At 41.7% G+C, this 14,576-nt stretch overlaps 1 protein-coding gene across 1 annotated transcript; it reads left to right on the top strand.

The window, feature by feature from the left end:
* The first annotated feature begins 6,807 nt into the window (after positions 1-6,807).
* Positions 6,808-10,406, top strand: SLC32A1 (solute carrier family 32 member 1). The gene is made up of 2 exons (XM_070939971.1): positions 6,808-7,185; positions 9,219-10,406. The coding sequence occupies exons 1-2, from the start codon at positions 6,808-6,810 to the stop codon at positions 10,404-10,406; spliced, it is 1,566 nt and encodes a 521-aa protein (XP_070796072.1).
* The last annotated feature ends 4,170 nt before the right edge of the window (positions 10,407-14,576 follow it).

Genomic DNA, 14,576 nt, shown 5'->3' with positions numbered 1-14,576 from the left:
AGGAAGGAAGGAAGGAAGGAAGATTTGCTTTTTGCTCCGACGAACTATGTTTTCCTCGGCAACCGTGGCAATCGCCCTCGGTTCTGCTCCCGACAATATAACCAGCTCAATCGCGTGCAATAACTTGCTCGGCTTTGCGGGGAAACTTGCGGCATTTGCCATCCGTCTCTCTTTGCGGCGGTCGAGGAGGTCTGCCTTGGCCACGGAGAGAGGAGAGAGGAGAGAGGCTTCTAGCGTTCGGCGGTGAGTTACGCAGCCCCTGGCTCCAGCTGCCTCTCCTTGAAGGGGGATCCCGGCCAGGTATCCCGAGATGAAAGTATCCGAAGAATTCAAGAAGTTACTCCCCGGTAGCTGCCTGTAGGCTTCACTTCACTCGGCCCACCGCTACAATCGCAGCTACTTTTTGCCTTTGTTTCCGCAGGGCTCCAAACGCAGGTTCGCCTCGTCCTGGGCGAAGTTGGAGTCAAAGGGACCGAGTTAGATACTCCTTTCTTAACCTGGTGCCCCTCCCATTTCCTCCCTTCCCCGGGTAGTTAGCCTAAAAAGGCTTCAGAGAGTTCAACGTCTGGTGACTCGGTGGACATTCCGCGGATCTTTCTTGGCCATCAGTAGGACGGGATTTCCACCGTGTTCTTCTAGTTTGGCTTTTCCGACTTCCTTACATTCCTGGGATTTCCTGGTCGGGTCTAGATTTTAACCAGATTTATTTATTTATTTATTTATTGGTTCGATTTATATGCCGCCCTTCTCCGGAGACTCAGGGCGGCTTACAATGCTTTAAGCAATAGCCTTCATACTTTTGTTATATACCTGCTTAGAAGGGCTTTTTGGCCCCCACTAAACAGTGTTCTATTTTATACAAAGTCAGCTTATTGCCCCCACAATCCGGGTCCTCATTTTACCTACCTCGGAAGGATGGAAGGCTGAGTCAACCTTGAGCCTGGTGAGAATTGAACTCGCAGTAATTGCAGGCAGCTGGCAGCTAAGTGCTACTTTAACAGCACTTTACTCCGCTGCGCCACCAAGGCTCTTCCAGATCACACTAGGTTTAGTTTTTCATGGGTCCCCCCCCTCCCCCCAATCCAGGTAGAATTCCTTAATTCGCCGTCAGCCTCGTCAATCTGCTGATTGCGAATTATGGGAAGTTTGCAAACCCGGTCCAACCAACCAGGGAAGCGGCTGATGGGAAGGGAAACGCCGCTTTAAAAAACCGGCACCCTCATTCTAAACTCCTTGGCTGTCGTCAGGTCCAGCTTTCCCTCGCCGAAGGAACCTCTGGAAAAAGCAGCGCCCGCGAATCTTGTGAGCTTTAGCTGAGCTTTCTGATGTGTTCGGTCCGTGCCGGTTCGGAGGCTGATGGTGGAATTTTATTTCATGTCGTTATCGGTCTGCGGAGTGTTTTACCGTGCAAGAAACAAAGGAAAACAGTCGCGTGCGTCAAACAGCGCGCTCGGCAATTAAAAACAATTAAAAACAGGGCCGGTTCCCTGGCGACTCTGTCGACGCCAGCAAAGTAGTTCAATCTTGGCCAAGGCGGCGAAGTATTTTGCCGTCGCTGTTTTCGGAGATAGTCTTCTCAGTCCATTTGCAGGCAGCCTTGCCTATTTCGTGATAATACTTAATTTAGCTCCCGAGCTCCAACAAAAGGAAATGCGGAGTTTAACCCATTCTAATCCCAAAGGTGCTTTTTTTCAGGAGGAAACTGGACTTTTTGTGTGTGTTTTTTTTCTTTGAAGACGTTTCGCTCGATCCCCTGTAAGGAATATAAATCCTTCCATTCCCCACCATCCAGTTAGAGCTGAAGAAGCTTCTTGGACCAGAAGCGAAACGTCTTCAAAGGAAAGAAAAAACACAAGAAAGTCCAGCTGCCTCCTGAAAAAAAAACACCTTTGGGACACAGCCACGACCTGGATGACTGAGAATCTCTACAGGCTTTTTAGCTATGCAATTTGGGATGGACCCCTTCTAATCGATTTCTTTTTAACTTTTAAATGTACCTCGGACTGTTGGGAAGAGGAGAGAAAGGTATCTTTGCCGGATAAATTAATCTGAATCAAATTTAGATGGGAGTTGTACGGGTGCTATTTACAATCGAAACACGTAGGGAAAGTCAATTATTTAAATTGGAAGCCAAATTGGTCCCGCTCTCCAAATAGCGTCTAAAAGCTGCCCCTTCCTCCCCTCGGTGCCTTTTCAGGGACGAAATTGAGTCAAAGCCGAGAAAAAGATTGATAATGCCTGTGAATTAATGGAGGCACTTAATGGCTGCATTTATACATTAGGCTTTAACCTGGCTGGTGCATTAACTGATCTTCACGGTTTTTCACAATACTTTGAACTAAAAACCCCACGTAACCAAACGGCTTGCATTTGCAAGCAAGGAAGCAAGCGAAAGGAAGGAAGGAAGGAAGGAAGGAAGGAAGGAAGGAAGGAAGAAAGAAAGAAAGAAAGAAAGAAAGAAAGAAAGAAAGAAAGAAAGAAAGAAAGAAAGAAAGAAAGAAAGAAAGAAACCTAACCCTGGTAAAAACTAAGCCGCTAGTCCGCTGTGCGAAAGCCCCTGCTAAATTTGAAACCGGCCATGTCCGTGGCGTTAATTATACAAACACAACTGTCCGTATTGACTGCATTGCGATTAAGCGTTTGGAAGACGACCAAAATAGGCCGGTTGGGTCATTCTTCGGACGAAAACTTTCTGAAACTTTAAGCCAGCGGTCGCGTTCCGAGCCTTTCCTTTAACGTTAAGGAAATTACAATTCAGAGGGAAAAACCTCGCGTCATTTCAGTTTAAAGCCTTAAGCCGTGGATTCGCCAGGACAAAGAGTAGAAAGCCCATTTCCTCAATAGCGATTCGGCTTCCAGCGCAAAATTTCGGAGTCAAATAACAAATGACTGAAATAAGAAATTTTTGGGAAAACGAACCAACCTAAGAAGAGAAGGGGGTGGAATAAGATTGCCGCGGGCTGCTCGTTTGTTTCTGAACAAGCAAAGAAATAAAGATGGGAGGGATAAACGCGAGAGAGGGGATCGCATTGGGAGGAGGTTTGGGAGCACCGACGTCATCTAACAAAGAATACCTAATGAAGACAATGGGGCTTTCCCCATTTAGAATTCACGGGGATTTCGGGCGGGGGAGAAACTGCCTTTGACCTTTTCCAAGTCAAAGCAATTGTCTGGGGGGCTAGAAGTAGGATGCCATTTATTCTGAATCGTTCTTTCATATCGTTTTGCAAAACGCAACAGATTTTTACCTATGCAATACAATAAATAATGTATGTTTCCTCATTTGGGGTCACCGTGGTTATAATCGTTTGTCAAACTTGTGATGAACATGTCTATTGCGTTTTGGTCTTCATAGGAAATATACCTAATTTTACTTTATTTTGGTGTGGGACGACTGAGAAGGGAAGAAAGAGAAGGCGGCTATTCTTTTTTTGGTTACAGGATTTAAAAAAAAAACAATCTAAGGACGGGCTATTCAGTTCTACATGCCCTTCAGTAGGATTTGCCCATTAGAAGTGTGTATTAAAATTAAAATTTGTCTGAGAAAGGTAATATTCTTCCTTACAATTGTTCAGTTGTGTATTTCTTTAAAAAGACATTTAAAATTTAAAAGTAGGACTGTTGACAATTAAAAGACCAATTAAATTAATACTTATAAATGGAGCTTCATAATGAAAAGGATGCCAGGACCTACTCTGGTTTTGTTTTAGAAATGTTTTAGTTTGACCGATGTTAAGAATTTGCCAGACTATTATATCCTTAGGTTCCATGCAACGGGGGTGCGTGCATGCGTGAGGATACTGCACTGTCATTTCACAATGGGAATTAAATTTGGATGCGGTTTGACTGTTCCTTTGGTTCACATGCCTGCTGGCTATTTCTAAATATGGAGCGGAAGAGAGAGGGGGGAAAAAAAACCCGTCTGCGCTTTTCTTCCCCGACCTATTTGTGCAACGATATGTGATAATTCCTTCTTCAAAGCAAAGCTGGAGATGGCTTTGGCTAAAAACTGCAGATACATCTCTTTCCCCTTTCTCTCCTTTCTAATTAAACGGATGCCGCGAAGGCTATTTTTAAAATGGAAAAATTAGCTACATTACTCGTAAATTCCAGCCCAGTGTAACCGCGGCTATATAAATCTTTATGTAACCCAACAAGTACCTTTAAAAAACGAAGATTTTTTTTAAAAAAATCTACCTTTATAACTAACTCAAGACAGCGAGCACATCTGATAGTCCTTTCTTTCCCTCTTTTCCCCACAACAACAATCCTGTGTGGTGAGTAGGAGAGAGAGAGAGAGAGGGAGGGAGGGAGGGAGGGAGAGAGGGAAGGAAAGGGAGAAGGAGGGAGGTGGACGGAGGGAGAGGGAGAGGGACCCCAAATCACCCAGCTGGCCGGTATGGTTAATGCAGAAGTAGAACTAACAGTCTTCCAGTTTCTAGCCTGGTGTAACCTTGGAATCTTTCTGAAACCAAGAACCTCTTTCTGAATAATGCAACTATTTTGAATCTTACTACTAAAAAAAACACAAACTCAGCCAAGATGAGGCAGGCTACAATGACCTAATATTTTATGAGTCTTTTCAGGCTATAATAAATATATGCTGCAAGCTTTACTCAAAAAGTACTTAATAAAGTGAAACATTTTATTTAGTTCATATGACACCTTATATCAGCTTACTTCAAAAGATTCAGAGACGTTTATTAGTGCGTATTGTCGAATAATCCCTTGAGTTCGCAGGACCAGCACACAACTATTTATCGATAGAATAACGAAAAAACAAAGAAACAAACAGCGGTAGAGTGGGGAAGAAGGAAAATTCCGACATCCAGTCCATCTTCCACTCTTTCACATTGCAACTTTTATTAGTAGTCATTTCGGTCTACATTTTCTCACGATGATCTATAGATCGGAAGAAATGTGATGAGCAATGGGGTTTTTCTTCTTTTTTGTCTTTCTTTTGTTCCAAACGCAGTGTCAAAAATCTTTCGCCTGAAACCGAATCCGATTTCGAAAACACACGTTTCAGTATTTCGAGAAAACTATCATCCGAATGGAGGAGGGCGCGATCCTATTTTAAGAAGGTTTAATTTCCTATTAATAAAAGAGGGAGTGATTTGGGAAGAGGGACAAGCAACCAATCAAATGAGCTACGAGTTGGGTGAAAGGGCCGAAGGTGCTTTCAATTTCAATTTCGCAACACCTGCCTGCCCCCCTCCCTCATCTCCGCCCACGCAGCCGCAACACCCTATTTCTTGCTGCAGTATTTTATCGAGCCAGGTGCTTGTCTTAAAGCTTGGCTAAAATTAAAAGAGTTAGACGCTTCCGTCTAAAAATATGACGATATTAAACCGCAGGTAGTAAAGAAATTTGATAAGGCCGTACATAAATTCTAAAGACAAGTGTGAGGGATTTGGTACGCAGTTGGTGGGGCATCACAGGAATAGGCTTAGCCATGTAAACAGAATTCAAAGAAAAACCGTCGCACGCGAGTATATTTCCCGTTATAGTCTTAACACCGGATAAATCTGATGTAGTACCTCTCTGCTGGTAGCCAAAAATCAGAGGTCTAGAGACAAATTTTGAGGCCAGGCTTCATTAAAGCTTGTAATAAAACGGATTACTGTAGTCTGAAACGGTGCTTCCGAGCCCCTTCCAATTTAGGGCTACCCTAAACTTACTTAGCACTCATCCTACCGTCTCTGCCAATAGATAATTCAAGGAGTCCATTAGAAGACCGCCATTTTATTAGGCCTGTCTTCCTGGCATCATTCCCCGCACTTTCCTCTTCACCCTGGGCAGGCTAATAATATTTAGCTTTCCCCTAGAGACACAATTCTTAGGAAAATTGAACCGAATGAACACAGAGGGCGGTGGGCGAGAAAAGGGACATTTCCCAGCCTGTTCGAGGAGGTCATTGATGGGGGGCGATTGCGGATGGCATAGGGGCAGATTTTGATCTCAAAGCTGGGCTTGGCTACGTTCTGCAAACCGCGCCTGGAGAGGAAGAGATGCGTGAAGATGCCAACTGGTGCCCCCTCCCTTTCCCTCTGCAGTTTGTCTCAGGCGTGGGTGTTGCTCTTGGGGAGGGGAGACGTAGATTTTGGTGGGGACCTCCCCCAGAAATGCAGCAAACCTTTCCTCAGGCTCCCTTCCTCCCATCCCATCCCACCCCCCACCCCCGATCCCATTTCCTCCCCCTCCCCTTTCCTTCTGCTAGTTGGACGCGTGGGGACAGAGACGTGCCGCGCGCAGCAGAAGGCTTGCGTGGCAATCTGGTGACCGCCGCTCGTCCCCCCCCTCTCGCTTCCCCTCCCCTCCCCTCCCCTCCAGGTTCCTCTGCATTGCATTGGCACCGCCGAGGAGGCTGGAGAGACAACCCGCCCGCCTCTTCTCGACCACGAAGGGGAGAAGAAGCCGGAGAGAAGGTGGGAAGGACGTCGGGGCAGAGGAGGGCATTCCAGCCGTTTCCAGCCCCCACACCTGTCGCGCCCTCTGAAGAGCCTATGCCCCAGGCAAAAGGCGAGAGCTGCCCCTGCAGGTGCCGAGGTCATGGTCCAAGCGACTCTGCAGAGGCGAAGGTCCAGTTCCAGGCGAGAGTGGAGATAGCGCCCTTCTAAGGCTCGCCCTCAACCGCCGGAGCAGCAGCAGGACTGGCGTGCCAAGCGGGTCTGGCACCACAGTAGCTTTGTCAGCTTCGGCCCCTTTCCACCCTTCTGCCCGTTACCCGCTTCCCGAGCGTCCGGTCGGTGCCTACTACACCCCGCACTCACGTACAAAGCCAGGCAGCCCGGGCGAGCGAGCATCATGGCGACGCTAATTCGCAGCAAGATCTCCAACGTGGCCACCACGGTTTCCAACAAGTCCCAGGCGAAGGTCAGCGGCATCTTTGCCCGCATGGGCTTCCAGGCAGCGACCAACGAAGAAGCGGTGGGGTTTGTTCACTGCGATGACCTGGACTACGAGCACCGGCAGGGGCTGCAGATGGACATCCTGAAATCCGAGGGCAGCGAGGAAGGAGGTGAGCCGCCCTTGGAAGGAGATACCCACTACCAGAGGGACGGCACGGGACCACTGCCTCCCTCCACTTCCAAGGACGACGGCGTCTGCTCCGAGCTGTCCACTCAAGGGAAGCCCAGGATCACCGCCTGGGAAGCCGGCTGGAATGTCACGAATGCCATCCAGGTAACCTTCATTCCCTCCCCCTTTCCGTTGGGTGAAATCCTGGGTTTAATGGGGACTTCCCTTGGCCTTAGTTTCCAGTGGAGTCAGGGGTTCCAGATTGTTTGAGGGACTCAAGGGGTTGACTCATCTAGAGTAGGGTTCTTGATATTCATCACCTTGGATCGTAACATGTTAGAAGCAGAAATGGTCCCCAGAGGGGCATCTTTATCCAATCCACTGCCTAACTATGTAAATGGCTGCCTACCCAGTTTCAAGCAACTGCACGTTCGAGAAAGGTAAAATCACTTTCTAATTCATGTTAAGAACACGAATCAACACGTTCTAATCTAGGCGTTGTTGCACTTCCTCCCTCCCCCATCTTTGTCTCCTCCCCCCCAATCCAGCCAGCCTTATCTCTATTGTGGCAATTTCGATCTGTGTTAATGATGATGGGATGGCAATTTTAAAAAAAATTGCGGTTGCATTGTGCATTCTAAATTTGCGTTATCTAATCCTTCCAGTTTCATCTGTATCTATGCCTGAATTTGTTTTAATATGCTCAAAGCAGCATATGGTCCAAATGGGACAGCCATTCTCCCTTAGATGTTTTATTTTAGTTTTGTTTTAGCATTTGGCATTTGGAAAATTTGGAAAGAATGAAATGAGCCCTCCCCCCCTTGCATTGATTTGTATTGTAGATACAGAACATGGGGCCTTACTCTACAAAACCTGATTGTATAATTACAGTTATTTTACAATTTGTTGGTATTGTCTACACAAAGTAATAAGATGCACCATAGCAAAATTGCACCCAGAAAAAATTTGCTCCTTTTCACTTTCAATCCGACATTGTTCAGATCTGAAATAAAATAGTACTAATCAGGAAATGAACTTTTAGGAAAATGAGTAGCATTTCTATAGTCAAAATCTATTTTATTAGTAGTGAAGTTCTGAAAGCAAATTTCCATGGTATTTCTGTTGTTCCCTCCACTCAAACTACTGTCCACTGATTAATATCTAACTTAAACAGGCAAACAAATACAACAGTCAATCTTATTTTCACTAATTAGCCTTTTTGGTGGCATTTCTAGCTATCTTAAATTATAAACTTCTAATTTTCTGCAAAAATAACCTTTGTATAACTGCAAAGGGTATAGTTTGAAATTCTGTCCCTATTTATTTGGAAATAGGCTGTAGTGAACTCAGTGAGAACTACTTCTTAGTAGACATGTATGTGATTACTTTACAAAACAATTTAGTCTCTGTATTCAATTCTAATCCTTAAAGTGAATTATTTTTGGATACTAAAAATGGCTTCTATTCCAGTGAACAGTAGTGGCATGTACAGTTTGATTTAATAATCTGATGATCACACTGTAATTTTGCATCTGAATCAGAGGCATTACAACCAAAATAAGTCAGAGTAATTTTAGTGAGTTTACAATTATTGTTTTGGGTGATTGGCATCTGGTCAAAGATATGTTACACAAGGAAGTGTGGTTGACTCCTATAGTGTACTAATTTTTTTTTACAAAGCTATTTTCTCAAGCATTTGTAGGATGATCTAGGACCAAACTTTTTGTTTGTTACATTACTTTTTTAAAAAAGTGTTTTAGTTTTTGCATTCACAATTTTAAGTACTGGTTTTATTATGATGATTTTATTTATTATTTTTAAATTGCCCTAGATTCCCTCAGGAAAGTAAAATGTAAAATGTTTTGTAGTTTTAAAATTCTTCTTCTTTTTCTTCTTCTTCTTCTTTTTTTTAAAAGAAAACCAAACTAATTCTTTCAATGAGAGGAGGTCTGCCCCTATTATGTTGTTTCCTAGCTGCATGAGAATGTATGGAAGTAATATTTTAAAAACATGCCTGTGCAGAAAAATGAAGTCTATCCTTCCCCCTATTTTTAAACGCTTTAATTTTGGAATTAAGCACAGAATTTCTTTTAAAAAAGCAAGTTCTTCCACTCTCCATCTGTGTATTTTCTGGGAGAGTAAATGCTCCCTTGCAAATAAATCTGAGCAATACAATATTCCATTTTCTGTCTTTCTAGGGAATGTTTGTCCTTGGCCTGCCCTATGCTATCCTTCATGGTGGATACCTAGGACTCTTTTTAATCATTTTTGCAGCAGTAGTTTGCTGCTACACTGGGAAAATCCTCATTGCCTGTCTCTATGAAGAGAACGAAGATGGAGAGATAGTCAGGGTGAGAGACTCCTATGTGGATATTGCAAATGCTTGCTGCACTCCTAGGTTTCCCAGTCTTGGGGGCAGGATTGTAAATGTGGCACAGATCATAGAACTGGTCATGACCTGCATCCTATATGTAGTGGTCAGTGGTAACCTGATGTACAACAGCTTCCCAAACTTGCCAGTGTCCCAGAAATCATGGTCCATCATTGCGACAGCAGCGCTCCTGCCTTGTGCTTTCTTGAAGAACCTCAAAGCTGTTTCCAAATTCAGTTTACTCTGCACCTTGGCTCATTTTGTGATAAACGTTTTAGTGATTGCCTACTGCCTCTCCAGAGCCCGAGACTGGGCATGGGATAAAGTCAAGTTTTACATTGATGTGAAGAAGTTCCCCATCTCCATTGGCATCATTGTCTTCAGCTACACCTCTCAGATCTTTCTGCCTTCCTTGGAAGGGAACATGCAGAATCCCAAGGAGTTCCATTGCATGATGAACTGGACTCACATCTCCGCTTGCATCCTGAAGGGTCTCTTCGCCTTGGTAGCCTACCTGACTTGGGCTGACGATACAAAAGAAGTCATTACAGACAACTTGCCATCCACCATTAGAGCTGTCGTTAACCTTTTCTTGGTAGCCAAGGCTTTGCTCTCCTATCCTTTGCCTTTCTTTGCAGCTGTGGAGGTCCTGGAAAGATCCCTCTTCCAAGAAGGAACCAGGGCTTGCTTTCCTAATTGCTATGGGGGTGACGGGAGGCTGAAAGCCTGGGGACTTACCCTTAGGTGTGCTCTCGTGGTGTTCACCTTGCTGATGGCCATTTATGTCCCACATTTTGCCCTCCTGATGGGCCTCACAGGAAGCCTCACAGGGGCAGGCCTCTGTTTCCTCCTTCCCAGCCTTTTCCACCTGAAGCTTTTATGGAGGAAACTCTTGTGGCACCATGTCTTCTTTGATGTGGCCATTTTTGTAATAGGTGGTATATGCAGTGTGTCAGGCTTCGTCCACTCTTTAGAAGGCCTCATTGAAGCTTTTGGAACCAATTCAGAAGACTAAAAGATGGGTTAGATTGGTTGCACTGGAGAGAGGAGAACAAAAACAAACAAACAAACAAACCCCACACGCAGAACATTTACATAGCCAAAAGATTATGCATCCCCATAAAAGAGAAATGTTGTTATTTTAGTGAAGTGACACTCGACAAACATAAGCGAGTTTCCAGATCAGAGGCTTACCCAACAGACTTTTTAAATAAATGAAGAAACCCTATATATTTTGTATTATTTAGATATTATCAGAGAAAAAAATATTTGGAATAGTTCCCGGTCTTCTTCACTTCATAATCTACATACGTTTAATCTTTATAAAGAGAGTAAAAAAATCCTCTGTTTTGGAAATAGGGAGTGATTCCACAGTAATATTTTTGCAGGTTTTATGCAACTCAGTATTGTTTTAAAAAAATAATATAAATGTCCATCCAGTTGCTTGGGATCATTATGCTGGATCACTGGAGTACATGTACGGCTTGATGCTAAATTTGTATGAGGAGCAAATTGAGATGGCTCTGATGATCATCCCTGGGCCTAGCAAACTGTAACGTTTACAGCTGTATATTAAAAACAATCTGTAAGAACTGCTTTAACACTTCCATATCAGCTCATATCCAGTACCAGCATGTCCCATTTTGAGTAAAGATCTGTAGCTGACCTGCAGCTGAGATCAGAGACTTAGTGTCAGTTATTGAGGATTGAGTTACTTTTATTCCTATTCTTAAAAAAAAACACAAGAATAAAATTGTTGGATTTGACAGCTATTATGGATAAGAATAAATCATATACAAGAAAACATTTCTGTGCAACTACCAGGTTTGTGGAGCTGTTTCAAATGTATGTGTGATGTAATTGTGGTAAATACAATGACAAATGTATATCAGAAAATTTATCTTTAACATAGAATGTGATTCATCAATATATCAAACAATAAAGAGAAACCATAAGAATTACGGCTGGTATGGTTTGTTCTAGGAATGCCTTTATAGTAGTATCCTCAAAGCATCTCATCTCCTATAGACATTTATGTGAAACCAAGCTCCATTGCAACTCAGCATGTCTTTTTTCTTTGTAGCTACCTCTTTTTTCATTGCAGGGTAAATCAGCAGATATTTTTACAGGTACAAGGTGGATTAAGAAATATCATATGGTGTATGTAAATAAAGCATGTGTTGAATTCAAGTAATGTACCAATGTTGAATGGGTGATTTCTTGGTTCACAATAGTTCTACAGTGTGCATATTTATCTAGAACTAAGGAGCTAAGATTTCAGTGGAATTTTCTCTCTGATTAAGCATTGGATTATGAACTGATTCTCCAATCTATGAAGAACATTTGGTATTCAGCCAAAACAATGCAGTATTCTATGAGAATTGTGATGGAAGTTACTTGCCAATAGTATTGTGAAGTTTTTGTCTTCTGGTTATTCATTTATTGCATAGGACTATTCAAAATATATTTGAGATGTAACATTTATTATTTTGAAATCATTTAGCACAGATCACATTATGTGATTTTCTTCTCTTTTTATTTTAATTCAGTTTTCAGGTCTTTGAGCATAATTTCTATCTATCTACATACTAAATATATTTTAATTATATCTATCTATCTGTCATCTATCAATCAATCAATCATCTATCAATCATCTATCATTCTATCTCCATCCATCCATCCATCCAATTACTTATGTTCTTTATCTCTTTCATTTCAGTTGTATACTTGATTATATTTCTGGGTATTCAGTTTTTCAAGTCATGATGTATTCTTATTCTTTTCAATCTGTAAAATATTTTTAATGTTTCCATCATATTTCATGCAACAAAATGAGTATTTCAAGTATTTTAGTATTGAGTATTTCAGTTTTACAGAATGGAAGTTTAAACTGAGAGAGAAGGGAACAGAAATAGCAACAGGGATCCTTGGGTCTACCTGATGTAAGAATTAAACTATTATCTGGTAGCCCTCTTTCTGGACTATATCTTTTCTAAGAACAAGAGAGGCAATCAAAGTAGGATTATCTCCTTTATGAAGACATTTTTTTCTATGATAATCTTGTATGAGAGGCCGAAGACTGAAGAACTTTATCTATCTCCTAACAACCTAAGACTAAACTGTCCCCCACTTTTTAAAAGAAAATGTGCAAGAAGGATTCCTCTTGCTTGCACAATCCTCTAAGTACCATTCCAATTGACAACTGTAAATAAATCAGGAACTTCCTCAAACATGACTGCCCACCATGGGTAGCTTCTAAGAAAGATCTGATTCCCTGCCAGGAAGTAAGAGGGCAGTAGACCAGGTGGCCAGGCTTCCTTGTGGTAGCTTTCCCCGATGAAATATGTTGATCCCAGATGTGAGCCTAGCCCTCCAAAAAGCAATGAAAACTGTACTTTTGAAAGGCACATTGATTTCTGAGCATTTCCTTTGGGAGTCTGTTAGGTCTATCTTCTACGTTATGGATTTTAGGTTGAGGTCATGGTATTAATGGCACAATTTTTTGTACCTTGTGGCTTGTGCACCACCTTGAGTCTTATGAAAGGGCAATATAAAAATTAGGTAGTACAGATCTTAAATCTGAAATCTTTGCAATGGGGTTAGAATAATGCAGTACTGAAATGACATGGGATGACATGGGAAATGACAAGTTCTTGAGATGTTTTCTGATGTTTGAACTTTAATTCCAGTTTAATTCTTTTTATGACAATCTTTTCATGGGAATGTTTTATTTATTTAAACTGTGTTAAGGCCTTTTGGGATCCATTTAAGTAGTGAAAGACACTAATGGTCCCCCCCCCCGAATAAGATACTATTTAAATTAACTACACTACTGGATATATTTGGAGATTATAGGCATCATAATATTGGCCAACTCTCATCTTTGAATAAAAGTGTTGTTCAGTTCTATTATTATACATTGATTATGAGCCCTTGGATATTGTTCCTGACTGCCTTGAAGGAAAGATGAGATAGAAAAGAAATGCCATTTAATAAAATGTGAATAATTGAATTTTAGAGTAGCACTGACATGCAGTCCTAACCACTACAATGGGAAAGATATTATGTTTACAAAAGGAAGGCAACTTGTACTCAAAATTAGCCTATTAAAATTATAATCATAATTCTGATTTAGGGCCCTTTTGACAAGCATATTAAATTAATAAATAAAAAGCCATCAAATTATTCAAAGTGCAGAATGTACAAAGAAGCAGAAGAAACAGTAGATCTTACATGTTGCTGTAAGAAGATCACACAAACTGATTATAAATGACACAACACAGTCACCACAATAACTCACTGGAACATCTATAAAAATTATCATGTGCCAGTAATGAGAAATTGTTGGGAACATAAGAGCTGAAAAAGTAGTAAAAATGAGCAAATTAAAGTATTGTGAGATTTCCAAATACAAATTGAAAAAAAATCTTGGCTCATAATAAATCAGATTTAACTGTGCTCGAAAAGAAGAAAGTGTGAATAACTGATGTGGCAATACTAGGAGATAGTAAACTAGAAGACAAAGAATTGATCACGAAGTATCAAGATCTGAAAACCAAAATTGAAAGATTGTGGCATAAACTGGTCATGATGATTCCAATAGTTACTGCACACAGGTACAATACCAAAGAATCTTTGTGCATAAAAAAACCCCAACCCATCTGTCAATTACAAAAGGCCATACTGCTTTGATCTGCACATATACTACACCAATACATTATAACATTTTAGATAGTTGGGAAGAACTTGTTGCATATGAAGGTCAACAACAGCTAAACAACTGGCACCTGTGATTTCATATTTTTGTGTATATATGAATAATTTTTAACAGTAACAATTACTAAATTGTTTGGTACCTTTAATATTATTTAATAACAACATCTACCTATCTAGGTCCTTGGGAAAGACTTGATATGGATACGAATGTCAAATCCAGTCTAAATATTTGGCTGACTGTGCAACTGTCCATACTGTAACCAAGTTTTCTTAAGAGTTCTACCTTTTCCTTTTCCTGGTTAAGTCTTTTCTTTATCCCTATCAGGAATTTCAAATAGTGCCTCCTAGTGGCCGCTTGAGATTGCTGTCTCCAAAACTCATATTCTAGAGCAGTGGTTCTCAACCTGTGGGTCGCGACCCCTTTGGGGGTCAAATGACCCTTTCACAGGGGTTGCCTAAGACCATCGGA

Source organism: Pituophis catenifer, unplaced genomic scaffold (assembly GCF_029215685.1).
Source record: "Pituophis catenifer annectens isolate HBS135680 unplaced genomic scaffold, rPitCat1.0.hap2 SCAF_3, whole genome shotgun sequence".
NCBI lineage: Eukaryota > Metazoa > Chordata > Lepidosauria > Squamata > Colubridae > Pituophis > Pituophis catenifer.
The sequence above is the reverse complement of the archived record's forward strand: the minus strand, read 5'-3'. Positions and strand labels throughout refer to the sequence as shown.